Source organism: Podarcis gaigeae (genome assembly GCF_964106915.1).
Source record: "Podarcis gaigeae genome assembly, chromosome: 2".
In the NCBI taxonomy this organism is placed as follows: Eukaryota; Metazoa; Chordata; class Lepidosauria; order Squamata; family Lacertidae; genus Podarcis; species Podarcis gaigeae.
Window position 1 is genome coordinate 117994489 of NC_139679.1, and position 27807 is coordinate 118022295.

The 27807-nt window shown below is 43.9% G+C and overlaps 3 protein-coding genes across 11 annotated transcripts in view; 1 reads left to right on the plus strand and 2 right to left on the minus strand.

The window, feature by feature from the left end:
* Positions 1–22739, plus strand: part of LOC310837598 (uncharacterized protein) — a 202246-nt gene extending 179507 nt beyond the window's left edge. For all 4 annotated transcript variants that reach the window (XM_083724446.1, XM_083724443.1, XM_083724447.1 and 1 more), the window contains exon 7: positions 22607–22739. The gene's annotated coding sequence lies outside the window, so the exon portion shown is untranslated. The remainder of the gene's footprint in view (positions 1–22606) is intronic.
* Positions 1–27807, minus strand: part of LOC310837236 (uncharacterized protein) — a 501393-nt gene that overhangs the window by 275271 nt on the left and 198315 nt on the right. The window lies entirely within an intron of this gene.
* Positions 721–27683, minus strand: LOC310837329 (uncharacterized protein). 6 transcript variants are annotated; one of them, XR_014560499.1, is made up of 12 exons: positions 27378–27666; positions 19494–19543; positions 16438–16987; positions 15067–15184; positions 13644–13726; positions 12352–12478; positions 10793–10888; positions 9704–9862; positions 9144–9272; positions 3006–6162; positions 1814–2590; positions 721–1583 (listed from the first exon to the last, which is right to left on the minus strand). XR_014560499.1 is itself a non-coding variant. In XM_083723733.1 (9 exons), the coding sequence occupies exons 2-9, from the start codon at positions 16813–16815 to the stop codon at positions 4994–4996; spliced, it is 2259 nt and encodes a 752-aa protein (XP_083579859.1). In that variant the 5' UTR covers positions 16816–16987; positions 27378–27627; the 3' UTR covers positions 2126–4993. The 6 variants fall into 6 exon arrangements, 3 of the variants coding, with proteins under 3 accessions (XP_083579859.1, XP_083579858.1, XP_083579860.1); XR_014560498.1 differs by lacking the exon at positions 19494–19543 and having other exon boundaries at positions 27378–27683; XR_014560500.1 differs by lacking the exon at positions 27378–27666 and having other exon boundaries at positions 19494–19705.

Below are 27807 nucleotides of genomic sequence, written 5' to 3' on the forward strand. Positions count from 1 at the left end.
TTTCCTGGGAAGAGTCCAATAGTCCCAATACAGCTTTCTGTTCATGCTCAGAGGAACTCATGGGCAGGACTCCTGAGGGAGGAGAAAGGGGGAGGGATCTGGAATGGGTATATATGCTTGTGCACATGACTGTGAACCCGTGCATGCTTTTTGTGAACTATCACACTTGCTCCTTCTACCAGTTCATGGATGGTAGAAATAAAAGCTTTTTCTCTGAAACTATTCCTTGAGTGTCTGTTGACTCCCACTTCCCTTTCCCGGGCGCAGTATTTTTCCCACCCGAGGGCAAAGCCTCATAAGGCTACAATATCCGCCTTAAATTGTGGTGCCCAGAATTGGACACAGTATTCCAATTGTGCTCTGACCAAGGCAGAATAGAGCTGTACTATTCCTTCCCTAGATCTGGACACTAGACTTCTGTTGATGCAGCCTAGAACAGCATTAGCTCTTTTTGCTGCTGCATCACAGTGTGATATTAATCTTGTGGTCGACTAAGACCCCTAAATCCGTTTTTCCCTCCCCCACGTGTACTACTGGCAAGTCAGGTCCATTAACTTTTATGAGTCTTCTCTGTGTACGGATCTGTGTACAACCCTTACCATTTTTCTCGATTTTATTTTATTTTGGTGAGTTGGCAGCATTTTTCTTAACAAAATCTGCACCTCAGGACCCAGTTCTGGTGGTACAGGACATGCAAAATTTAATATGTGCAAAGAAATCGTCATTCATTACTCTTTATTTGCAGAACATTTTGCCAATACACTAAAAAACTCTTAAAGCAACCATGCATAATAAAGGCAGCCACCTACAACATCCAGTTATTTTAAAAAAAACCTCAGAAACAAACCTCCACACATAGATGACTCCCTACACAGTGTAACAAAATAGGGGAAGGACTTAATTTGGAGGAAAAGCCATTTGTTTTGCCCTCTATCCTGAATTTACACACAGTGGTCAAAGAGAACCCAAGGCATTGTACATTTGTAAATTCAGTTTCTTTTGAAGAGTTGGCGACTTTTCAAAATGGAGTCCCACATCTCGGGGATTGTGGCGAGCTTTCCCTATTCCCCCTCACCTGCCTTTATTTATCTTCACTTGCATATTAACATGGCGATAAGTCATATTGCAAGGTACTCCAGATTGCGGTATTTCACAGCAAAAGCTTGCAAACACAGTAAACGAATGAGATTAAAATGAGAGGATTTCGACATAAGACAGGTAACAATAATGTGGACTAAGCATGGATAACAATAAGCAAAATCTAGGTTAAAATACTTTAAAATGTACAGAATGTCTATGATACAGTACAACTTGGAATCCTTGATGTTGGTGCTTCGTGACAATGTTAAAGCCGCTGGAGCCCAGGCGAGGGATGCAATGGCAATCTGAGAAAATTCTGACATTTATCAGTAAATCCAAAACACAAGATGATTCGGTTAAAAGAAGAAGAAGATGATGATTCGGTAAATGACCAAGTATTTTTTCTTGTTTCTGTTTTTTGCAAGTGAAGAGTGACATTTAGCATTTATTTGGTTGTACTTTTCCAAAACAAGTCTAATGATAAAATTCTTTCTATACAGTACCTTACTTCCAGTTACAGATAGGTAGCCGTGTTGGTCTGCCATAGTCAAAACAAAAAAATTCCTTCCAGTAGCACCTTAAAGACCAACTACTTTAGTTCTTGGTATGAGCTTTCGTGTGCATGCACAAAAGTATCTGAAGAAGTGTGCATGCACACGAAAGCTCATACCAAGAACTAACTTAGTTGGTCTTTAAGGTGCTACTGGAAGGAATTTTTTTGTTTTGACAGTACCTTACTGTAAGTTTCAAGACCAACCACAGTCAGCTAGAATGAATTCTACAAGAGTATCATTTCCCATGGACTGGATGCAGATCCCTGAGGGTCAGGGACAGATCTCAAAAATACAGAGTGCCTGGAAAGAATCATACTCTCTTTCTCCATCGTTAACTGGTAAATGTCAGCATTTAAGAAGGGCAAGCTTTGACATGTCCAGGGTGATTTAAGAAATGAAATGATTTTCATATAACATCCCCCTGTACCTTAATCATCCCTGTAGATGAGCTACTGCTATGAAACTCTGAGAAACGCCATGCACTATAGCAATTTTCTTTGAATTACAGGATGCTTTTATTGGCGATTTATAAAATTTAACCTCTCAATATTCAAAAAAGCTTAGCATAACGCATTCGTGGAAAGTAATATACCCCACAGAGACGGTCCAGCGTGCTCACCTGACCCTCCGTACTGTTCACAAAACATCCCGTGCACCCCCTAAGCCCCAGTTCCCCACTAATATTGTTGCTCTCTAGTCTACATTACAAATGACAGCACAACTGTTTTGCATCTTTATGCAGAAGCGAAGTCCCGCTGCAGTCCGAGAAGCGATTTCAGCATTGCAGGCTTAAAAGTACTCAAAAGTGTTAGCATACCTGTTGGAGTGAAAGGTTGCTGCATTCATCATTCCATACCTTTGATTTAGTCTTAAAATAGCCCATAATATTAGCTTTTAAAACCATACCAACCAACCACAATTGCTTACTGATCAAGAGCCAAGCACCAACTTTGAACCTAATTATTTTAGGGTCAACTGGAGGAGACTCTTGAGAGTCCCATGGACTGCAAGAAGATCAAACCTCTCCATTCTGAAGGAAATCAGCCCTGAGTGCTCACTGGAAGGACAGATTGTGAAGCTGAGGCTCCAGTACTTTGGCCACCTCATGAGAAGAGAAGACTCCCTGGAGAAGACCCTGATGTTGGGAAAGATGGAGGGCGCAAGGAGATGGGGACGACAGAGGACGAGATGGTTGGATAGTGCTCTCGAAGCTACCAGCATGAGTCTGACCAAACTGCGGGAGGCAGTGGAAGACAGGAGTGCCTGGCGTTCTCTGGTCCATGGAGTCACAAAGAGTTGGACACGACTAAACGACTAAACAACAACAAAGATGGAAACAAGTCATTTTTGGAAGGCTTATGCAAAAAAAGCAAACTCCTTCCTTATTAACATTTATTTGGGACTTGTGTGGAGGTGAGACTGTTTTGCTTCTTTGCTCCCCAAATTATGGATTTGGGGGGTTGGTCCTCTGACCAAGCCAAGAATCTAAGCCAGCCTTTGTATGTAAGCTCATAAAAGTCATTTGCCCACAAGTCCTCTTCACTACCAGCCACTGAGCAGGCTGGGAAACAAAACAACAACAACCACCACCACCACCACCACAACAACCCTGCTTTCTATTAAGCATACTGGTTGATGTGGGGAAGGAGGGTCTGTCCATCTTCTACCATTTGCCTCCTGTGCTGTTATGAAGAGGAATTTCCTTCCTTTAAGGCTAGAATGGAGTCCAACAAGGCTGGTACAGGAGAACTGGCCTGAGACCACTCACTCGCCTGCATGGAATTCCTGCTCGCCTGTGGCGACCAAGCGAGCTGTTAAAACACAAGGCTGATCTCGGTGCAGTCTTAAAACGTGTTTACTTGGAAGTAAGGCCTTCTGATTTCAAGGGGGTTTTACTCCCTTGCTATTTTGCATAGGATTGCAGCCTATATAAAAACATTTGTATGATTTTTTTCAAGAGCCCCCACGGAGACCAAGGAAAATAAAAGCGCTGCAGCATGCTGAACTCTCGTGGCAGAGGTTGCTAATACAAAAAACTAAAACCCACACATGCCAGTACATTCGGGAATATGGTAAACTCCCTCAGATATTCATGATGCAGCTATATCGCTTATTCTTAGACTCTAGTTCCCATCAGCTCCAGCAAGCATGGCCAGCGCTCAGGGATTATGGGAATTGTAGCACCAGTAGCACCATTTGCAGGGGGTGTCTGCATCCCAAACTGAATTAAGAGGAACCTGTTCTCAGTAATTTATTTTATTTTTGCCAGGTTTCAGCAGAACCTGTTAACCTATGTCTCAATCTCACAAATCAGCTGCTAACGGTTAAGCAGAGTGCCCTTTTGCATGCTTCCCATTGCAGGCTTGGAGATTCCCAGTTCAGGTGATGTACTATCTAGTTTTGTGATTCTATAACTGTGACTTTCTTCAGCCGTCAAACAAACCCAAATACGGTGTACTGCCCTGCTGCCCAACATTGTGCGACTCCCCCAATGCGGTGCAAAACCCAACCCACACGTTTCCGGAAATATCGTTTTGGAAAATAATCCCTTTTTAACTATGTTAGAAGTGTGGAAAACGACAAACCTTTCTGATGATACCCCTCCCTTCCACTTTTAGATCTCTGCTAGAGCAAATCTATACGATCGGGTTTACAAAATGTGAGAGTCTAAAATTTTTAACCAAACTGATACCAAGAGGCAACAAAACCCTTTTAAAACACCCTCTTTAAAATTTGGTGTGGGTCAGAACAAGCAGGATCGGTGTCCAAATTCCCTCCCCTCCCCCTAAGTTAAATAATGTCCATCTTTCGAAATATGGGGGAGGACAAAAGCGGGGTGTTTTTTTTACAGACCACCCTGATTGTCATTCATTCTGCCACAGCCAGTTGCTGAATCTCATTCAGTCGTTTTGCTTCCATCTAGTCCGAGAGAGTACAGAATCACCATCGATTTTGGAAGCTGAAGAGAACAACAACTGGCTCGGAACCAAAGCAGCATTATTTTTAATGTTCTGCCTCTTTTCCCTTTATGTGTTGAAGGCATACACCCCAAAAATGTAATCTTTGAGAATCCCTGTTCTCTGTTCAGTAATGATAGATCTCTCCTCTAAGTCAAGCAGGAAGTGGGCATAGCTGTGAAATGCAAGGAATCTTCCCTGAAGAGCTGGATCTCCCTTTCTGAAGATCCCTTTGCCTAAAGATCCAAACGGAGCTTCTGCCAGTCAGATCGACACATCTCTGCTTTCAAACATGCTTCTTTTCAAGAATGTCTAAAGCATGGCTTTCTTGCTTGACCGGACAATCTTACTCGATGGCGGCCGTAGGCCTGGATGAAGCTCCTCCCCCGTTCTGAGCATCCTTCATAGCGTCAAGGTCCTGTCCTCGGTTAACTCTTTCATGACTAGGATGGCTTGGTCTCCGACGGAAGTCTCCTCGATTGTCCACAGGTTGGGCACCCCTCCTTCTCCGGCCTCCGCCGAGGGTGCGTAAGACGTAATGGGCCAGTGAAACGTTTCCGCAGGGTGAGCGTAGCCGTAATAGTTCTCTTGCGTGAAGCCGATGCTCTCTGGAGTGAAGCTCTGAGTGATGTCCAGAAAGATATTGGCTCCGACCGCAGCCTTGGCCTTGCGCGACCGGCCTTTGTGGCGCTGGGCGTCGTGCGTGTTCTGGTGGCGGATGAGGTGAGAGCTCTGGTTGAAGCTCTTCCCGCACTCGGTGCACCGATAGGGCTTCTCGCCCGTGTGGATCTTCTGGTGCCGGAGCAGGGTGGCCAGGTCGTTGAAGCTCTTCCCGCATTCCGTGCATTTGTAGGGCTTCTCCCCGGTGTGGATTCTCTGATGTCGGAGGAGGGTCCTGCGGTCGCTGAAGCTCTTCCCGCATTCCGTGCACTCGAAGGGCCTCTCGCCGGTGTGCACCCGCCAGTGGGCCTCCAGGTTCGACTTGTCGCAGAAACTCTTGCTGCAGCTGGAGCACTTGTAGGGCTTTTCCCCCGTGTGGCTGCGCCAGTGAGTCTTGAGGCTGTACTTGTTGTAAAAGCTCTTGCTGCAGCTCGAGCAGTGGAACGTCTTCTCCCTGGTCTCCACGTGAGTCTTTTGATGCGTAATGAGATTTGTGGTCCGGTTAAAGCTCTTCCCGCACTCGGGGCATTTGTACGGCTTCTCGCCCGTGTGGATTCTCTGATGTCTAAGAAAGCTGGTTTTGTCGCAAAAGCCTTTGCTGCAGACTGTGCACTTGTAGGGCTTCTCCCCCGTGTGGATTCTCTGATGAACCTTAAGGCTCGCCTTGCGCGTGAAGCTCTTCCCGCAAACCTTGCACTGGTTTTTTCTTTTGCCTTTGTAAACTTTCGCCGGAGCTGGCAACCCGTTGAAGTCGCTGCCCTGGCAATTGGGTTTATCCCGCCAGTCTTCTTCTGTTTGGTCGTCCCCGTTTTGCTCTAGTCCTCCTTGATCCCCAACATTATCTTCATCCTCTGTATCGTCTGACAACACTCCATATGGTTCCCATTCACTCTCACTCTCCCAGCCATCACCTAGTAGAGAGGGAGATAGAGAGATCAATACAAAAGTGAAGGAAATATAAAAGATTCAAACTCTGTGAAATCGCACCAAGTCTATTTCTGCGAAGAACAAAGAGCTGAAAAATGGTTCTTTTGCCTGTAGATCCCTTTGGCATCTTTAAGGGAAGAGACCACAGACTTTTTGACACCTGGGAAGGTTATTTATTTATGCCACTACTGCGACTCGTGTTCTGTTAGCCCCAAAATAGAAAATGAGCAAAGTCCCAACTAAAGAAGCATGCCAACTGAAACTGATGGAATATGCGTAGCTTGTGGACCTAACATATAGAATAAGAGAACAAGAACATACGTTTAAAGAAGATTGGAAAATGTTTATTGAATATATGGAGGAAAATTGTGTATATCTGAAAATGTGGGCAGCATTAAGATAAATTCAACAGTGTAAATAAGTTTTGGTGGATGTTATAATGGAATACTGAATGGTTTACTTTATATAAAATATGCAGGGATTTATGTTGTGCAATATAAACCATGGAAAGAGAGGAACGGAAGTCACTGATGTTTTAAGGTTGTTTAAGTGAATATTCTAAAATGTAAAACAAAAATTTAAGAAAAATTATAATAATAAAAAAAGGAAGATACCACAGATCGGTGGTAGACTTGCTTTGCATGCAGAAAGTCCCAAGGTCAAATCCTGACATCTCTGTGCAGGGCTGGGAGAGACTCCCTGCTTACAGAATCATAGAACTGTAGAGTTGGGACCCGAAAGGTCATCCAGTCCAACCCCCTGGCAATGCAGAAATCTCAGCTTAAGCATCCATGACAGACGGCCATCCAGGTTTGAAAGCCTGGGGAGCTGCTGCCAGTCAGGGAAGACAATACTGAGCTGGGTGGGCCAAGGATCTGACTTGCTATAAGACAGCTTCCTGTGTTCCTCAACTGACTACAGTGGTACCTCAGGTTACATACGCTTCAGGTTCAGGTTACAGACTCCGCTAACCCACAAACAGTACCTCGGGTTAAGAACTTTGCTTCAGGATGAGAACAGAAATCGCACGGCGGCAGCGGGAGGCCCCATTAGCTAAAGTGGTGCTTCAGGTTAAGAACAGTTTCAGGTTAAGAACAGACCTCCAGAACAAATTAACCCAAGGTACCACTGTACAGTCATACCTTGGGTTAAATATGCTTCAGGTTGAATGTTTCAGGTTACGCTCCACGGCGACCCAGAAGTAATGGAACGCGTTACTTCTGGGTTTTGCCACTCGTGCAGACACTCAAAATGGTGTCACGCGCATGCGCGGAAGCGGCGAAACGCGACCCGCGCACACATAGTCGCGTGTTATGTTCTACTCAGGATGTGAACGGGGCTCTGGAACGGATCCTGGTTGCTTCCAGAGGTACCACTCTACAGTGGTACCTCGGATTATATACACTTCAGGTTACATACGCTTCAGATTACAGACTCCGCTAATCCAGAAATAGCACCTCGGGTTAAGAACTTTGCTTCAGGATGAGAACAGAAATTGCATGGTGGCGGCAGCAGGAGGCCCCATTAGCTAAAGTGGTGCTTCAGGTTAAGAACAGTTTCAGGTTAAGAACGGACCTCCAGAACGAATTAAGTACTTAACCTGAGGGACCACTGTATTGTTATTAAATTTATATCCTTTCCTTTCCTCCAAGGTGTTCCAATACCTGGCTCCCCCCCACCTTTCCTTTATCCCACAACAACTCTGTGAGGTAAATTAGGCCGAGAGAAAGTGACTGGCCCAAAGTCACCCGAGTGCGAATTTGGACTCTGGAGTCACAGGTCCCAGCCTGCCATTCTAACCACCAAAACACACCTGGGGTCAGACGGGGGCAGCTCCATGTCATCGCTACCCTAACCCAACAGTGGGTGCCTTGGTGCCAAATGCCCCTTTCAAGCCCCCCCCCCAGTTTTCTCATAGGTGACACCCCTGACCAACCCTACTTTGCACCCTCCTTGAACTCTGATATTACCACCTGCTTGCCTGGATGAAGGCGGGAGGCGGTGGGTGAGAGTTTGTGTAGAAACCATCATGGCCTCCCCCAAAGAATCTTGGGAAGTGTAGTTTATTAAGAACTGTGGGGAGAGCCCTGCTCTCCTCTCAGAACCCCCACTCCCAGCATGGCTTAATAGTCAATCCCTCTTCCTATCGAACTCAGGGACAAACTCAGGGACATTCAGAAGACATCTGAAGGCAGCCCTGTTCAGGGAAGTTTTTAATATGTGACATTTTAGTGTATCTTTCATCTTTGTTGGAAGCCGCCCAGAGTGGCTGGGGAAACCCAGCCAGATGGGCGGGGTACAAATAATAAATTATTATTATTATTATTATTATTATTATTATTATTATTATTATTATTATTATTGTATCTCTTTGATGAGAAGGGTTGTGCTTCTTAATAACTCTCAGCACCCTTAACGAACATGGCTTCTGAGAGGGAAAGAAGAAACAATCCCAGCCAGAGAAGAATGGCAAACCAAGTTGATGGACTATGCTGAAATGGCAAAATTAACTGGAGAGCTTTAGGAACCAAGAGGACAAGAACTTTAGAAAAAGAATGGGGGGGGGGGAATTATAATTTATTCAGGAGACCATTGTAAGAAGATGAAAATATTAGCAGGATTTTAACCTCACTTGTAAGGTAACAAAGACTATGGGCAATTTGGACGGATAAAAAAAATGTGGATAACGGATTGATATGAAGTTGTAAATATTGACATTAGGACCCATGGAGGGGGTGGGGGTGGGGGAAATCTTGAGATTTGGGGCAATCTCTTTATATGGACTTTTAACTGATTTTGTTATAAGTTTCTATTTTTTTGAAACCAAATAAAAATTATTTCAAAAAGAGAAGAGAAACATGGCTTGTTTAAAATGGTATAAGACTCCTTCGGTTGTCTGGTATGGATGTGGCCACAGTCAAACAGCATCTGAGGGCCCCCATCCTGGCTCGTAGCGGACACTCACTCTCTGCAGCTTCAGCCACAAAAGAAATGCCTTCTTGGGATCCTCCTGGCTGTGCCTCGAGTGGCTCTCCCGACAAAAGGTCTTCTTCTTGAGAGTCCTCTATGCTGAGGGAGGTCCCAGTCGCGCTATCTGTGGCGAGGGGGAGGGGAGAACAGATCAATTTCTGTCTGAATTGGACAGAAAACCAGGATAAAAAGGTAAAGGTACCCCTGCCCGTACGGGCCAGCCTTGCCAGACTCTAGGGTTGTGCGCTCATCTCACTCTATAGGCCCGGGTCACGTGGCCAGCGTAACAAGCTGCATCTGGCAAGCCAGCGCAGCACACGGAACGCCGTTTACCTTCCCGCTGGTAAGCAGTCCCTATTTATCTACTTGCACTTTGACGTGCTTTCGAACTGCTAGGTTGGCAGGCGCTGGGACCGAACAACGGGAGCGCACCCCGCCGCAGGGATTCGAACCGCCGACCATGCGATTGGCAAGTCCTAGGTGCTGAGGTTTTACCCACAGCGCCACCCGCGTCCCACAAAACCAGGATATGAATCTTCAAATAAGTAAATCTACCAGCTGATTCCTTCTGCCATGTCTCGCTCGGCTGATTTCCCTCGGGCGTCTCGGCTTCTCTTCCATTTCCAACGTTTTCCTTCGCCTCTTCCATCTCGCTCTCTTTCGGAGCCACTTCAGCCGGTCCCCCGCTGTGTTCGCTCCCCCAGAGATCGGCCACTGAAATAGGAGACCAAGAAGATCGTAAGGAGAAAATGGCACCTTAAACCATGAGATTTCCCCCCCCCCCAAAAAACCCTGGGGAGATGCCTCACGAATCAGACGGTGGCCTGGTTCACACAACAGGCCAGGCCAAAACTTGGACTGGAGAGCCCAAAAATGGAAACAAGAGGAATTACCGACATTGGAAGAATGGAGGCGGAAACTTATGGACTTTGCAGAACTAGATAAAATGACAGGAAAAATTAGATACCAGAAAGATCACAAGTTCACTCAGGACTGAAGAAAGTTTACGACCTATCTGGAAAATATTTGTGATGAACAGACAACGCTAGTTGGATTTAAAGAGGCTTTGTGATGAGAAAGGGTATTGTAAAGGGAAAAGGAGCTGTAAGGATTTATAAACTGGCAATATAATTATAAAGGAAATGCGGAACAAATATAAAAGTATGAGGATTGTGGGGGGAGCTGGTGGAAGTCAAAAAATTTGTAATTTGGTGAATATGACTGTGTTCAAATAATTTGTAAAAGAAAAATCTTTTTTAAAAAATAATAATAATAAAAAACCTCGGATTGGAGAAGCTCCAGAAAAGGACCTCACAGCTGCTTTTTGCTTTGCTCCTCCTAGATGCGTTTTGCTGTCCAGAGCTCAGCCATGGTTTGGCTCAGCGTGGCCTCCAAACTGGGCCTCGTGGTAAAGCTCTCTCCTACCTAAGGACAACATAACCTTGTTCCTCAGGAACCATGAACTATGACCAAGGGAAGGAGCTTAATCACGAGCCCTGGGTTTGGAAGACATGCTAAGTCAATCCTTGGCAGCAAAAACCAGGGAGGGTCAGAGTTTCCTTCTCCTAAATGGGCTACCTTCCCAGGTTGACGAGCCCCGCCTGCCCCCCTAAAAGGTCCCAAGTGCTGCAATTAAGAATCTACCTGTCGGTTGTTCTCCTTCTTCAGAGCTCTGGTCAAATATCTCTTCCTTTTCTTCCAACCAGGAGATGAGATCAGGTTTAGGAACCGGAGGTCCTTCTGGAGAAGAATGAAAAAAGCCCATCACACACACCAAAACTATTATTTCTGGCTTTCTTGAGGAACTTCAAACCAGCCACTCTGAAACCACCCTGGCCACTGCCACTCCAGCACAATATTTGGGAAGGCAAGATCTTCTAACTGAGGGATTGAGGGGGAATCAGCTGCTGGCTTTCAGATTTTCTCGGACTCCAGTTCCCATCCACACTGCAGCCAGCATGGGCAACAATCAGGGAAGATGGAAGTTGAGGGTCTTGCAGATTCTGCACGCCAGGAAGTACCTCACCTTGAGGGTTAGAGAGATCGGTCAATGGCTGTTAGCAATTATCTGCTACTTATTTTAGAGAGTGATCTGTCCATCTGTTCTCTGTAGGTTTGGACGCCTCTCAAGATATTGGGGATTGAAGCTGGGATGTCCTGCCTGCCTCTACCAGTGAGCTGTGGCCCTTCCTTATGTCTCAACATAAAGGTAAAGGTAAAAAGACCCCTGACCATTAGGTCCAGTTGTGACCGACTCTGGGGTTGTGGCGCTCATCTTGCTTTATTGGCCGAGGGAGCCGGAGGACAGCTTCCAGGTCAAGTGGCCAGCATGACTAAGCTGCTACTGGTGAACCAGAGCAGCGCACGGAAACGCCGTTTACCTTCCTGCTGGAACGGTACCTATTTATCTACTTGCACTTTGACATGCTTTCGATCTGCTAGGTTGGCAGGAGGAGGGACCGAACAACGGGAGCTCACCCCGTCGCAGGGATTTGAATCGCCGACCTTCTGATCGGCAAGTCCTAGGCTCTGTGGTTTAACCCACAGCGCCACCCGCGTCCCTATGTCTCAACATAGAATGACTCAAAATAGAATCAGAGTTGGAAGGGACCCTGAGGATCATCTAATTCAACCCCCTTACAATGCAGAAATATGCAGCTGTCCCATACGGGGATCGAAGAAGAAGAGTTTGGATTTGATATCCCGCTTTATCACTACCCGAAGGAGTCTCAAAGCGGCTAACAATCTCCTTTCCCACAACAAACACTCTGTGAGGTGAGTCGGGCTGAGAGACTTCAGAGAAGTGTGACTAGCCCAAGGTCACCCAGCAGCCGCATGTGGAGGAGCGGAGACGCGAACCCGGTTCCCCAGATTACGAGTCTATCGCTCTTAACCACTACACACCACACTGGCTCTCAGCTCTAACCAACTGAGCTATCCAGCTGACATATTTGAGATGACTTCACCCAGAGACGTGATGGAATTATAAGAAGATGCTTTGTCCCAAGCCAGAGCACTGGTCCACCTGTTTCAACACCGCCTACATTGACCAGCAGCAGCAGCCTTTTAAGGGTTTCAGGCAGGGAACATTCGCAGCCCAGAACTGAACCTGGGACCTTCTGCATGCAAGGCCCGATTCTCTGCCACAGGGGCTGCAAGTCCTTCCTCAGTGTCCCTCCACCAAAGAGCGAAGGGATCCTTACCCAGAGAGGCGACGTTCCCATAGTTCTCCACCATGACGTCCCTGTAGAGGGCTCTCTGGTCTGGGTCCAGCAGGCCCCACTCCCCCTCCGTGAAATGCACAGCCACTTCCTCAAAGGTCACAGGCCCCTGGAAGGAAGTTGGGATGGCGGGAAGTCATTCTCACAAAGAGTCTCACACAAGGTGGAAAACTTTCCACTTCCTGTATCCCAGGATTGGGGAACCCAGCGCTATTTTTTCTTTTTTGCTTCCCCCCCTTATATTAATTTTATTTTATTACTACTATTATCTTTTTTTATTATTGATTTTAATTCATTTTGCTACATCAAACATTAAAACAAATAAAAGAAACATACATAACACATACACACAAAAAAGAACTACATAAAAAAGAGAAATAATAATAACGAAAACAAAAGAAAAAACATAAGATACCAACAAATTAACTTACATTTACTAAATAACACACAACACTGATTGACTTCCCTTCATCTCGGTTTCAGAATATATTATATGATTTTTTATCTGCAGTTTATTTTCTTCAAAAAACTCTTTACATCACAAGTGTTACGTCACACCTACTGTGATTTTTAGATTTTTTACCTCTGTTTCCATGTATGTCATAAATTTATTCCATTCTTTGTTAAACTTTATATCTTTTTGATTTCTTATTTTCTGTGTCATTTTTGCCAATTCTAAATAATCAAATAGTTTGGATTGCCACTCGTTTATAGTTGGGATTTTTGATGTTACTACTATTATCATTCAAATGATATTTTTTCTTTAAAAAAAATGTTTACGGGTTGTCTCATTTTGACTCAAGAAAAGCACCATTTAATAGTTCGAATGGGGGGGGGGAATAAAGACACTAAATGGACAAAAGTACAAAGAACATGCATTACTCATATTGAAATACTGCCCCTCAACGAGGCCAAACTTTCATCAGTAAAACACCACACATCCACATTCCACACTGCTTCACACATTAAACACCCGCTTCTGCCTGAGACTCAGGAAACACCGGGAAAGGAAATGAAGCCGCCATCAGGGGTAGCAGCGGAACTGATGATTCACCGTGCTAGAGAAGAAACTAATTTTTTTTAGTTTCTTCTCCTGTTAGATTCACAGAAAGTTTAGGGGCATGCATACCCCTGCGTACCCCTAGAAAAAAAGCACTGGGGGAACCTAAGACTCAAGGGCCAAATCTGGCCCTCCAGGGTGTGTGTGTGTGTGTGTGTGTGTGTGTGTGTGTGTGAGAAACAAAAGGAAGTCCCTTTGAGGGTCTTTGCCTAACCTGATCGGAATCCATAGCATCTGTTTCTATCCCAGCACAAAATGAAGATGAGCCATGACTTATTTCAGCAAACAGTTCTCCACCTGCAAAGCAGACAACACGATGACAAGACAGTTACCCTCTCAACACATTTAAAATGTGGCACTCAACTCCTGTCATTATTGGTGTGCTAGATAAGAAATAACTCTAAAACGTGTTGAGAAATGTAAAGAAGAAAGAAAGAAAGAAAGAAAGAAAGAAAGAAAGAAAGAAAGAAAGAAAGGAAGGAAGGCACAAAATATACTTTGATAAGCTGCAAACCTGTTTTGAGTGCACAAAAATTGTTAGAATTATTTATTCAATTTGTAGGATAATAGACTATACAGAACCGGCAAAATTAAGAGAACCTAATGCTGTTTTAAGGAAGAATGGATGCCTTTTCAGACTATTATAAAGAAATATTATAGTATGATGAACTTGCTAGCAGGATTTGAGCTATGAGCTACAGAAGTACCTAATTAGATCATTATACTGTAGTTATGATTTAATAGATAGATGATAAAAGTGCAGAAGGGGAGAAGCAACAACTTCATGGAAAATGGGGTGAGAAGTTGATAAAAGTAAGAGAAAAGATGAAATTTAGTTTAGACTGTGTATGTTAAAAACACTGTAACTTAATAAAATGTAATCAAATAATAATTTGTGTACTGCCCTTCATGGGACGGTTCACAACATAAAAACGTATTCTTACGTACACTACGTAACAACATACTCCATTTATTCTAATTCAATCAGTAAACTATATCTTTCACCTGGAATGAGGTGTGGCACTCAAAGCAACAATTAATTGCTCATTTTACCAGAACAAAATGGCTGGGATGATCCCAATGATAAAACTAGGCTTACTCTTCTGGATTAACACAAGGTCTCTCTCCACTGTGCTAATGCTCAGTGTTTTGTTAAGGATTTTCCATTAAAAGAACAAAGGAAGGTATCGCTTTTCAGTCCATCGTGCTTGAACTGGAAGGCTTCCAGAAGTAAGGATAACTAAAAAATTTGGGTTGCAAGGACAATTGTTAGCACTCACCCATCAAATGAGAATTGGAAAAACCTTCTGGTTTGCGGTACAAATGTTAACCGCAGTTTTTTTATTCGCTGCCACAGGTTTAAGGTTTATAAAATAGTGACTAGACTCTTGAATTACGGGGTAAGGTAAAGGTAAGGGTAACAATACCCTTGTATTGTTGCTGCTGAATCGTATATTGAATTCCGTAAAAGAGCAACACAAGGAGCTATAAACGATGTCACTATGATGGTTAAATTAACATCTTATTTAAGAGCAGGAGCCTCAAGCGACAGAAAGAATACATTTTGGGAAGGTAGGTTCAACCTTCCAAAATATATAGGTGATCCATAGGGACCTTCAAGCACCAGAAATCCTTACCAGGAAAATCTGTGTCGCCATCATTTTCCTGTGCCATCACTCTGAACAGGGGCCTCTGCAAAATGTCTGATGGAGTCCCCGCCTGGGGCGAGTCAGCAGCCACGTCCATGAATGCCACCTGCACACAAAACAAAGAGAAGGACCCCCTCCCAAGGTCAGGAAAATAAAAGGCGCCAGCTCTTCACACATAAGCCTGACTCCAACGGGGGCCCAGCTCCTGAAACAACTGCAGCAGTGACACACATATTGGGCATGCAGGACCTTCTCTGTGGCACCACCCAAAGTAACACAAAGGATTGTGAGATGCCCCAAAAGGATCTCTCTGAAGTTGGTGGTCAGGAAACGGAGAGTGAGATCAGGAAACTAGCAGCAAACTTTCTCAAAGCCTTAAGTTTTCTGCTTTCAAACGTTCCTGCCCTGGGCTGGCTTCCCAGTAACCAATTTCCTTCCTTCCCACCACTATCACTAATTGTTCACCCTAAACCAGTGGTTTGTAATACTGTTAAATTCAGAACAAAATTGATCTAAAAATAAAAGTTAGTTTTTAAAAAATCAGCCTTACTTCATTTGCTACCACTATCAGTACAGTGGTGCCCCGCAAGACGAATGCCTCGCAAGACAGAAAACCCGCTAGACGAAAGAGTTTTCCGTTTTGCAGGTGCTTCACAAAATGAATTTCCTATGGGCTTGCTTCGCAAGATGAAAATGTCTTGCGAGTTCCTGCAGGTTTTTTCCCCCTCCCCCCCTTTTTCCCAAGCCGCTAAGCCGCTTAACAGCTGATCTGCTAAGCCGCTAAGCTGCTTAACAGCTGATCCGCTAAGCCCGCTAAGGCACTAATAGCGCTAATCCGCTAATGGTCTTGCTTCGCAAGACGAAGAAACCGCAAGACGAAGAGACTCGCGGAACGGATTCTTTTCGTCTTGCGAGGCACCACTATAATAAGCACTTTCAGAAAAGCATTTTAAAATATTTGACTGCTGTTTTACACCGTTTTGCTTAACAGTGGAGAATCCTGCCACAGTGAAACATTTGAGAATCAACCAACTTAGATGACCAGCATATTACCAGTGCTTTTTTTCTGGGAGGACACAGGGTACACATAGCCCTAAACATTTTGTGAATCTAACGGGAGAAGAAACTATTTTTTTTATTAAAAAAAATAAGTTTCTTTTCTAGCACGGTGAATCGCCAGTTCCATTGCTACCCCTGATGGTGGCCTTTTGTCCATTGCCTGTATTTATTTTCCCCGATTTGAACTATATAACGTTGGTTTTCTTGGGTCAAAAGGAGAGTACCCCTAAACATTTTTTTAAAGAAAAAATGCACTACTTGTTACCCACTTGGGAAAATACCAGGATGCAACTCGCTCACCTGAACATCCTTTTCTTGCTTCTTCATGAGGAAATCTTTAGCCAGGCCAGTGGTTTGGATACAAGCTTCTCCGTCACTCAACCTTGCCACGAAGCTCTGCATTTCTTCAGCTAGGGGTTGTTCCTTTGTGGGCCAAGTCGAATTCAGCATCCGATGCGGAGGAGCGTCTAAAGGGATCACATCCTCCTCGCTCGGGACAACCGCTGCTCCATTTCTTTCCCAGCATCCTCTACTGCTCCCAGCCTGGGCGGCAGACGGGTCCACGGCCACTGCTTTGGGACCGACCACGTCTTGCGAGTCTTCTGTCTTCACTTGGTGCTCCAGCGCGGCCTCCAACTGAAGACCGACAGCCAACGGGTCTCCTTGTTCCGCTCTCATCCTCTCTGGGGGGAAAGGCAGAATTTGGAGGGGAGCAGGAGGAGGTCGGATGCTACGTCGTGGGCCCGCAAAAGCCTGCAGGCTGCTGTTCTGCCACACTGCCAAATGAGGCAGTCACATCACATCAGAAAGGCAAAACTGAAGGGTTCGAGAAAGCCATTGGGTCTCATCCCTACAGGAAAGGGAGAGAAAGGCCAAGGATGAGAAGAAGAGAGAAAAACAAGAAGGGTGTTTAAGAATCATCCCATCAGTCATTCATTTGTCCCTCTTTTCCATGCGTTTCACTGTCACTTTCCTAACTGCAAAATGTGGGTGTTTTTGAAAAAGCAGGTTTGCTGGAACAGAGAAGGAATAATAATAAAATTTTTACTATTTATACCCCACCCATCCAGCTAAGGCAGCCCTAGCCACTCTAAAACCTAAATTTCCAGCATGCAGTAGAATCCCTGCAGCAAAATACTGTTCACTGCATTTTCCTGTCACTTTCCTAACTGCAAAAAGTCGATTTCTTTCTTGCAACAGAGAGAACACCTTAACTGCACATAACCTAATTTTCTCTAATGTGCTTAAATCCCTCCGGCAAAACACTGGCTGGGAGGAGACCTATACACTTGGGATAATTATTTTTAAAAGGTGAGGTAAGGACTTCTGTTTTGCCTAAAGCTATAGCCACATGCATGCCTACGTCTGAGGAAACACACACAGGACTAGGCTGCAACTCATTGGCAATACTGGATTCTAGTCAGCCGCTGAGCTAAGTTCAATGTGCTGCTTTTGGCATATAAAACCCTATACCGTCTCACTCCTTATATACCCAACTTTGCACTGCACTCTGCAGGAGGGGGGATCCTGCAAATGCCGTGCTATCAGGAGGTCCATCCTGCACAATATTGTGATATTGGGCCTTTAGTATACCTGAAGGAACGTCTCCACCCCCATCGTTCAGCCCGGACACTGAGGTCCAGCTCCGAGGGCCTTCTGGCGGTTCCCTCCTTGCGAGAAGTGAGGTAACCAGGCAGAGGGCTTGGTAGTGGCTCCTGCCCTGTGGAACTCCCTCCCATCATATGTCAAGGAAATAAACAACTATCTGACTTTTAGAAGACATCTGAAGGCAGGCCTGTTTAGGGAAGTTTTTAATGTTTGATGTTTTATTGTGTTTTTAATATTCTGTTGGGAGCCTCACAAAGTGGCTGGGGAATAAATAAATTATTATTATTATTATTATTATTATTATTATATTGTGGAACGTACCCTTTGAATTTCCCTCCTCTCAAATATTACACAGGCGTCATCTCTGTTTCCTACGGAAAACCATCTTCTTCCAACAAGCTGATTAAGCAGAGATCCTCTCCGACCTGCATCAGTACGGGAATTGTTTTAAGTATTTTTTAAAAAATAAAATAAAATTCATTAGTATTATATTAATGAAAACAAATAACATATTAATCCTAGGAAAAAATGATTAAGTTTTGCTTTTTATGTTGTGGTCCACTTACTTACTGTGCCCCCCTGGTTCTGAAATCTGGTGCAAGACAGGTTCCTGCACATTGTTGTATTATTAAAATTGAACAAATAAATAAATCATTTCAAAAAGGCAGGCTACCGCAGGTAGCAAATGAATTTACTGGACAGTTAGCAGAGAAGAATTTGGCAATTTGTTCTTGTTGCTATTATCAGGACCCGTTCAAAAGCACTGCAGTGTGGAATGCAAGCCAGTCCGTGCCCTTTCTCAGAATATTCCATTCCGTTCCTCCCTCCCAGTTTTCCCTTCCTCCTCACCACAACCACCGAGAGGCCTCAGAAACCCTTGAATTAATTGGGATGTTCTCTTAATTCCACCTCCCTAAGTATATTTTTCTGCTGATACAAACTTTGCGGTCCCTGCCTCCACCGCGGCCTGCTGCTCCCGACCAGGGAGCCGTTTTGTCCATGTAAGGATTTGAGAGTCCCACCAGTACAGATAATTATTTAACATTTATATTCCACTCGCAAAGCACCTGGGGGGGCTGCTTCCATGAGGCTCAGAACGAGTGTACAAAACTAGTCCTTCCTTTTCCTTCATTAGCATCCTAAAATTCTAGAATTAGGAGGGAAGGAAAACTTTTTGTGACACACCCTGCATAATCTTACATGTCCCTTCTTACTTTCCCTTTTCTCTATAAACAACCCCCCCCCCCAAACACTGCAACCTTTTCATCATATGCTCCAACCCCCTTGATTATTTTGGACAACTTTTTCTGAACCTTTCCGCAGCTCTGCAATCTCCCGTTTATTCGTTTTTTCAGATGCGGCGGCCAGATGGATAGGGAAAGTGACCTCAGATGGATGGGGAAAGTGACCTCAACGGCCGCCCTCCTTGCCTTGGGGGTCAAACCAGTGTGTGTTTTCCTTGCCCCTCCCCTTTCTACACTCTCACAATTGAAAACTGCCTTCCTCCCTTTTTTCTTTTTTTTGGGGGGGGCTCCCCAAAATCCCACCCCACCTTCCAAATTAAAAGGCCAAGCTTGCCTCCATCTGCCCCAGCTGGGGAGGAGGAGGAAGAAGGGGGGGGGGAGAAAGGGAGCAAATATGGCAAATTATTGGACACCCCCTTGAGTTTCATGACAACTCTCATGCTGCAAATCTCCCCTGCCCCGCTCTCTTTAATCTACCCATGCACACTTTTGCAAGAAACTCACCAGATCCCCTCCAGCCATGGACATCACAGCCTGGATCTTACCCACAGTGGCTGGGGGAGGGTTTTTTTGGGAGAGAGAGAGAGATATGAAAAGCAGGAAGTGACTTAAAGCAGTTTACAACCCTCCTTCCTCAAAGGTATCCTAGGAATAGAGACTCGGTCAGCTTAACCCTTAGAGAAGCATTTCAGATGTATTGCAAAGGCAATACACACACAGACAAGCAAACACATCACAACTCTTTGAGGGCTGGTCTGATGCATGCATGCATGCGCGCGCGCACACATGCACATCTGGGTACTCTAAAGGACAGCTCTGTTTTTCTGCAAACACACCATGCAGAAAGACACACACCATGCAGAAAGACAGGGCACGCACACTGTCCCTTTAAAGCAGATACCAAATTGCTGTTTTCCTCTCAAAGAATTCTGGGAGCTGTAGTTTGCTGGGAATTGTGGCTCCGCCTGGGTAAAACTACAGGGCCCAGAATTCTTTCAGAGGGAAGGGTGTGTTTCGAAGGTGCTTTAAAAGCCACAGAGCCATAAAGAGCTTTCAAAGCCCCACCTGACCGGAAGAGTCCGTGACCAGAAGGAGGAGGAGTACCAGGAAGAATGGATGAAATTTCATGACTATTTAGTTAAATACGTTAAGTTAAATTAATTGGAAAAAGCTTTCAATAGCCAGATAGGCTTAGGATTTAAATATGTAAAATGATGGATTAGTATGTTTAACACTGAATGAATAAGAAAGAAACACGTTAAGTGATTAAGTTAATTATATAAGAATTTGGATTTGGAAAACCATTAAAATGCCATACAGTGGTACCTTGGGTTACATAAGCTTCAGGTTACACACTCTGCTAAACCAGAAATAGTGCTTCAGGTTAAGAACTTTGCTTCAGGATAAGAACAGAAATTGGGCTCCAGCGGCGCGGCAGCTGCAGGAGACCCCATTAGCTAAAGTGGTGCTTCAGGTAAAGAACAGTTTCAGGTTAAGTACGGACCTCCAGAACGAATTAAGTACTTAACCCGAGGTACCACTGTACATTGAAATTCAACTAGGGGGATACGAGGAAGTCACTTAACAATGTTAATAAGATTAGTTTTAATAAGATTATGATTTATGTTCGTTTGTTTATTTGTTTATAATTTTGTGAAAATCAATTAAAAAAATTGGGGGGGGGGGAGAATCGTGGGGACCTGTTGTTTGTAGACAACCCCCCCCCCCGAGCTTCACTTTCAAAATAAACATTTCCTTGAATTACACCAAATATTTTACTGATAAGAAATACACTGGGAAACAAAACAACTCCTAGCTGTGCTTGATTCATAACATAAAACACAGCTACCTTATAATATCACCTGAGGACATCCAGGCAGTATAAAACAAAGCAGCTACGTAAAAGCACGGCTTATTCCCAACGTAGATTCCCCCCCCCCAACATTAATACATTTATACATACATATTACGGATATACCCTTATGGGACATCCAAGAGCCCATATAGAGTCCTTACATAGGTTCCCTATTGGTAGGAGAAAAAAACAGAGGCCAACCAAACAAGCAAAAATTTCATACAATCTTTAAAAATATTCATACATACCCCCACACACTTCCTTTTCCCACCACCGTCCCTCACCCCTCACCCCACCCTGAGCGTAACAGAATGTGTAACAGAAAAAGAAGTAGAAAGTTGGTTTAATAGTGTGTGAAAGAAAATAACAGAAATGGAAAGAAAATGCAATTGAGTAGATTGGAAGTCCAACGTGGAATATTGATAGGCCTTGAATCTTCCTGACACCCGTGCCATTCTCTCCCTTTGGAAACCACTGAAACAATATATAAAGCTATGCACCTCATTATCAAAGAACAGAATAGTTTATTATTCTCTCCCCCCCCCAAAATGCTTTTTATTGATTTTCCATTTTAAACAAAATACAGTGGTACCTCGCAAGACGAATGCCTCGGAAGACGAAAAACTCGCAAGACGAAAGAGTTTTTCGTTTTTTGAGTTGCTTCACAAGACGATTTTCCCTATGGGCTTGCTTCGCAAGACGAAACGTCTTGCGAGTTTGTTTCCTTTTTCTTAAAACCGTTAATACCAGGGTGCATCCGTGCTTCGCAAGACGAAAAATCTGCAAGACGAAGAAACTCGCAGAACGAATTAATTTTGTCTTGCGAGTTACCACTGTACAATAAATTTCAACAGTCGTCCACACACTTCCTTATCCATCACTCTGCCGAGCTGTGACTTCCCTCCCTCCCTCCCACAGGTTTTCCTATTTCTGTCTACTTCCCGCAGTTTCTTCTTATTTTGTCAAGTCCACGTCGTAAGATTTATTTCAGTCCTGCTTGTGGTCTTCAGATTTCTACAGTTATTATTTATACAGTCCATGAATTTACTCCAATCTCTTTGGAATTTTGCTTCCACCTGGTTACGGATCCTGCAGGTTAATTTTACTAGTTCTGAGTAATCCATCATTCTTGCCTCCCACTCCTCCACCATTGGTAATTCCTGTACTTTCCATTTTTGGGCAAACAAAGTTCTAGCAGCAGTCGTTACATACATAAATAATCTTTGATCCGCTTTTTCAATTTCCTCTCCCATCAAGCCCAGCAAAAAAAGCTTCTTACTTTTTGGGAAAGGTATATTTAAGCATCTTTTTCAATTCGTTGTAAATCAGTTCCCAAAATGATTTTGTTTTCTCACATGATCACCACATGTAAAGAGAAGGATGGCGATTTTTATCACATTTCCAACATAATTTACTACTCATCCTATACGTTTTTGCCAATTTCGTAGGTGTTAAGTACCAACGGTACATCATTTTCATTATATTATCTTTCAAGGTGGCACATGCTGTAAATTTTAGACTCTCGTTCCACCATTTCACCCACGCATCGTACTCGATATTGTACCCAAAATCTATTATTTATTCTCAAAGCAGTTAATGACCCCTGTACTTTGCACCAGTTTACTTTTCAACCCAGCCTACCCCAAAGGGTTGCTGTGAAGATAAACGTAAAGTGAAGAGCTGCCCATCGGGAAGGGTGGAGTCAAAATGCAATTAATTGTTAATAAATAAATGTCTAAGTATACACGGACTAGTGGCCCAGGTGGCGCTGTGGGTTAAACCACAGAGCCTAGGACTTGCTGATCAGAAGGTCGGCGGTTCGAATCCCCGTGACGGGGTGAGCTCCCGTTGCTCTGTCCCTGCTCCTGCCAACCTAGCAGTTCTAAAGCACATCTGAGTGCAAGTAGATAAATAGGTACCGCTCTGGTGGGAAGGTGAATGGCATTTCCGTGCGCTGCTCTGGTTCGCCAGAAGCGGCTTAGTCATGCTGGCCACATGACCCGGAAGCTGTACTCCGGCTCCCTAGGCCAATAAAGCGAGATGAGCACCGTAACCCCAGAGTTGGTCACAACTGGACGTAATGGACTGTAAAACCCCATCACGCTTCTGTCACCTCCAGGTGTATGTGGGATTCCAACTCACATCAGTCCCAGACAGCAAGGCCAATAGTCATGGATTATGGGAGCTGTAGTCCAGCAACATCTTGGTTCCATCACCCCTGCTCTAAGGAGTTCTGGGCAATGTTGCTGGTGTCCCTTACTCTGCAAATTCTATTCCCAATAACAATTCTATGAAAAATCTGAGGACTATAAAAAGTGACTAGCCCAAGCCTAGGCAGGTAACTTTATGGGTGAGCAGAAAATTGAATTGAACTCAGTGTCATGCTGGGCAAAGTCCAGCACTAAACCCTGGTCAATCTTAATAATAATAGTAGTAATGATAATAATAATAATAATAATAATAATAATAATAATAATAATAATAATATATTCTAGGTTGCATTTTAGGGCAAAGCCCACCCACGGGAGCTTGCAGGAAAACCAGCTGTAAACCACCAAAGCACATTTAAGATATTTAGCAAATTTACCGTATATGCCATTCCACAGCGTGAAGCCACAGAAGTGTTGTGTGATATAAAAGCGGAACTTAAAACAGCAGCCTAAAATAATATACCGGTAAATAGTCCTAATATAAATAGCCTAAAAGAATATAAATAATTTCCAAGAGGACTGGAGGAAATTCAAGGACTATTTGAATAAATATTGTAATATAAAAAACTAGAAATTACTTGAAAGAAACAAATAGGCCTAGGATTAAATTAAGTTATAATTAAATAAATGGGATTCAGAATGTTAAGAAAAGTGAATAAGACGGACTTTAATTGGAATTTGTTTTAGTTTAATAATGATATTGGAAAGCTGTTACTTTTAATTACAAGGAAACTCAGAAGGGAGGGATTTGAGGAAGTCAACCAAGATGTTTAAAAGGTTGGATTTGTGAAGAATTAAGTTTGTTATTATTGTCTATTTGTTTATTGTCCCCCCCCCCTTTTCCCCCCTTTCTTCTTTTTTCTTTTTCCTTTTCTGTTTTTGTGTATCATCTTGCTTTGTGGTTTGTGTTATCATGGTGGAAAATCTAATAAAAAAATATTTTAAAAAAATAAATAAAAGAATATAAATAATATGAAGATAAATAACAGAATATTAAATAGAAATAATATAAAGTCTAAAATAATATAAAGCAGTCTAAAAACAATTTTCAAATCAACAGCAGCACTACTTATGTTTTTTTTTTTAAGAAAAAGCTGCCTTCAATATGTGGGTATTCAAAGTCCATTTAAAAGCTTGTACCCAGGGTGGGGAAAACCTTTGACCCACTGGCTGTTGTTGGACTACAACTCCCATCAGCCTCGACTACAGGCCATATTGGCTGGTGCTGATGAGAGATGCAGTTCAGCAACACTTGGAGGGACAAAAAGTCTGGTCTATACTGATAGGATCATATGCGTATTACTTTGGAGGTTGTTTTGTAAGAGTGGAGCTACCAGCAAGAAGGCTCTGCTTATTTCTCCCAGAACGCTGAATGATCTTACAAGCGGGATTCTGATCAGGACTTTGGGAAGTTTAGTTCTGTGAGAGAAAATAGGAATGTCCTAACAACTCTCAGCACCCTTAACAGATTACAGTTCCCAGGATCCTTTGAGGGAAGCTGTGGCTGTTTAAAGTGACATGTAAAAGGTAAAGGTAAAGGGACCCCTGACCATTGGGTCCAGTCGTGGCCAACTCTGGGGTTGCAGCGCTCATCTCGCTGTATTGGCCGAGGGAGCCGGCGTACAACAGTGTGGTGTAGTGGTTAAGAGCGGTAGTCTTGCAATCTGGGGAACCGGGTTCGAGTCTCCGCTCCTCCACATGCAACTGCTGGGAGACCTTGGGCCAGTCACACTTCTTTGAAGTCTCTCAGCCCCACTCACCTCACAGAGTGCTTGTTGTGGGGGAGGAAGGGAAAGGAGAATGTGAGCCGCTTTGAGACTCCTTCGGGTAGTGATAAAGCGGGATATCAAATCCAAACTCTTCTTCTTCTTCTTCAGGTCATGTGGCCAGCATGACTAAGCCGCTTCTGGCGAACCAGAGCAGTGCACGGAAACGCCGTTTACGTTCCCGCCAGAGTGGTACCTATTTATCTACTTGCACTTTGAGGTGCTTTCAAACTGCTAGGTTGACAGGAGCAGGGACCGAGCAACGGGCGCTCCCCCCGTCGCGGGGATTCGAAACGCCGACCTTCTGATTGGCAAGTCCTAGGCTCTGTGGTTTAACCCACAGCGCCACCCGCGTCCCTTAAAGTGACATGATATACCTCTAAATGTATAGTGCAGATGGGGCTGAAGGCTGCCCTCCCTACACACCAGAGGTGGAGAAACCGTTGGCAGAGAATGAAAGCCTTCATCTCAGAGTTGTGTTCAAGCCCCACGTTGGACAAAATATTTCTGCATTGCAGGGGGTTAGACTAGATGACCCTCAGGGTCCCTTCAAAAATCTACAGTTCTATAACCTGATGTTGGTGGACTCCATCTCCCATCATCCCTGGCCCTTTGGCCATATAGGAATTCCTGCAACTACTAGAGGAACACCACAGCTTCCCCCTACATTTCTATACCCCAGAGGTGCTGGTGGTGAAAACTTGTGGCCCTCCAGATTTTTGTTAGACTCCAACACCCATCAGTCCCGGCCAGCTGAACTATATGGAATTGGCTGAGATGACTGGCAGAATCCGGGACCAAGGGGAAGAGTCGATGGAAGAAGATTGGAAAAAAATTAAAGTATATCTTCAAAAATATTGTAAAATTAAGGAATGCTAGGAAGATGTTGGAAAAAGAAAGTTAGGTGGTTTTGGTAGAAATGATATAATGGATTAAGTAAAATGAGTTGATGAAATTGACGAAAGAGAGGACGTTAAAATTTAATATATTAAATTAAATTACTTAAATGAAAATTAGGTTGGAAGGATGTGCTGAAACAATGATTTGAACTAGAATACAAAATTGGGAGGTGTGAGGAGGTCAAGGAAAGAAGTAAAGGAAAAAAGTCATATAAAGGTTTAATATTGTTTTTTCTTCTTTTTCCCCCCTCCTTTTTTATTAAGAGAATGTATCTTTATTCTTTTTTGTTTATCTGTTGTTGTTGTATTTTTTTTCTTTTTTCCTTCTTTGTATTTGGTATTGTTCTTACTTTTTTTTGTAACTTTTTTGTAACTTTGTAACTTACTTTTTTTTTGTAACTTTTAAAATTTGGAATAAATTATATATATATATATATATATAAATATATATATATATATATATATATATATATATATATATATATATATAAAATTTGGAATAAATTATATATATATATTTGCTTTCGTAGATTTTCACGGGTACAGGAATGCAGGTTTTGGTGTCCTCGGGTGTCTTCCCGTGTAAAAGTTGGGGTGTCTAGGCGACGTTTCGACGAGGTCTCACTCGTCATCTTCAGGCTGGTGCTTTCGGCTTCTTGTTACTGGAACAGAGCGGGATCTCAATGTTTGAGTTCCTATAAATACTGTAGAGGGGGTGTGGTGTCTAGCCTCCAATGTTCTGGGCAGAGAGGAAGTTCCCAGGCTAGTGTGCCTTTTCTTCTTTTGTTCCTTAATTACTTGAGAGATACCTCCGGATGCTGCACCCCCCTGCAATCCCTACACAGATCTGGCTGACACAAGCCACAAAACCACAGCTCGCCCCTATACACGAAGCCAAGCCAAAGCACAACTAAGTGCAATACAGCCATCTTCTCAGGAAAACTCTTCACAAAGTTCAAGAGGTCAAGACACAAAGACTTTAGCAACTAATCCACACCTAATGACCCACCTAAGTGGTACTCAGGATATCACTCAAGAAATCACTCAAGGTATCTCTCAAGTAATTAAGGAACAAAAGAAGAAAAGGCACACTAGCCTGGGAACTTCCTCTCTGCCCAGAACATTGGAGGCTAGACACCACACCCCCTCTACAGTATTTATAGGAACTCAAACATTGAGATCCCGCTCTGTTCCAGTAACAAGAAGCCGAAAGCACCAGCCTGAAGATGACGAGTGAGACCTCGTCGAAACGTCGCCTAGACACCCCAACTTTTACACGGGAAGACACCCGAGGACACCAAAACCTGCATATATATATATATATATATAAAATCAGTCCCAGCCAGCATGGCCAGAGGACAAGGATGATGGGAGTTGTAGTCCAGTCCTACCAGGGAGCGTCACAGGTTCCCCAACCCTGCAAAGTCCATTCACTTACCTGGGAATGAGTCCCACTGCACTCACTGGGGCTTACATCTGAATAGACTTCTAATCATAGAATCGTAGAGTCGGAAGGGACCCTGGGGTCATCTATCTCAACCCCCTTGCAGTGCAGGAATCTTTTGCCCAACGTGGGGCTTGAACCTGCAACCTTGGCATTATCAGCACCAGGCTCTGACCAAGTGAGCTATCCAGTTTGCACTTGGAGGTTTACTCACCCAAACTCCTCTAAGAATCCGATCTGGCTGGGAGACTGCTCCAAATCTCCCTGGATGATTCAGCTAGGCTGCTCTCCTTTCTTCCCTTCTTCCTCCATCTGGACCCCTCATTCTTCCCTCCTTCTGACCAGCCACCTCCTCCTGCTCCTCCTGGTTAAGGAAAGAAACGGATGCAACAGCAGAGGCCACGAACCCCCAGCCCCTTTGCATGCATTTTAATACCCAAATTGCTATCAAACAACCCAAACAGCCAAGAGGAAGGAGAGGAACACAAGCACACTTTGGCTCTGGAATGGTTAAGGGGACAGAGCTCTGTTCCTAGAGAGGCAGGAAATGGAGGGCCACAGGAGGGGGGGTGCTGTCCAAAGTGGAGGACCTTTCTCCTCTGCCCAGCTGAGCTCCTGAATCCTCTGCAGGCTGGCTGCAATTT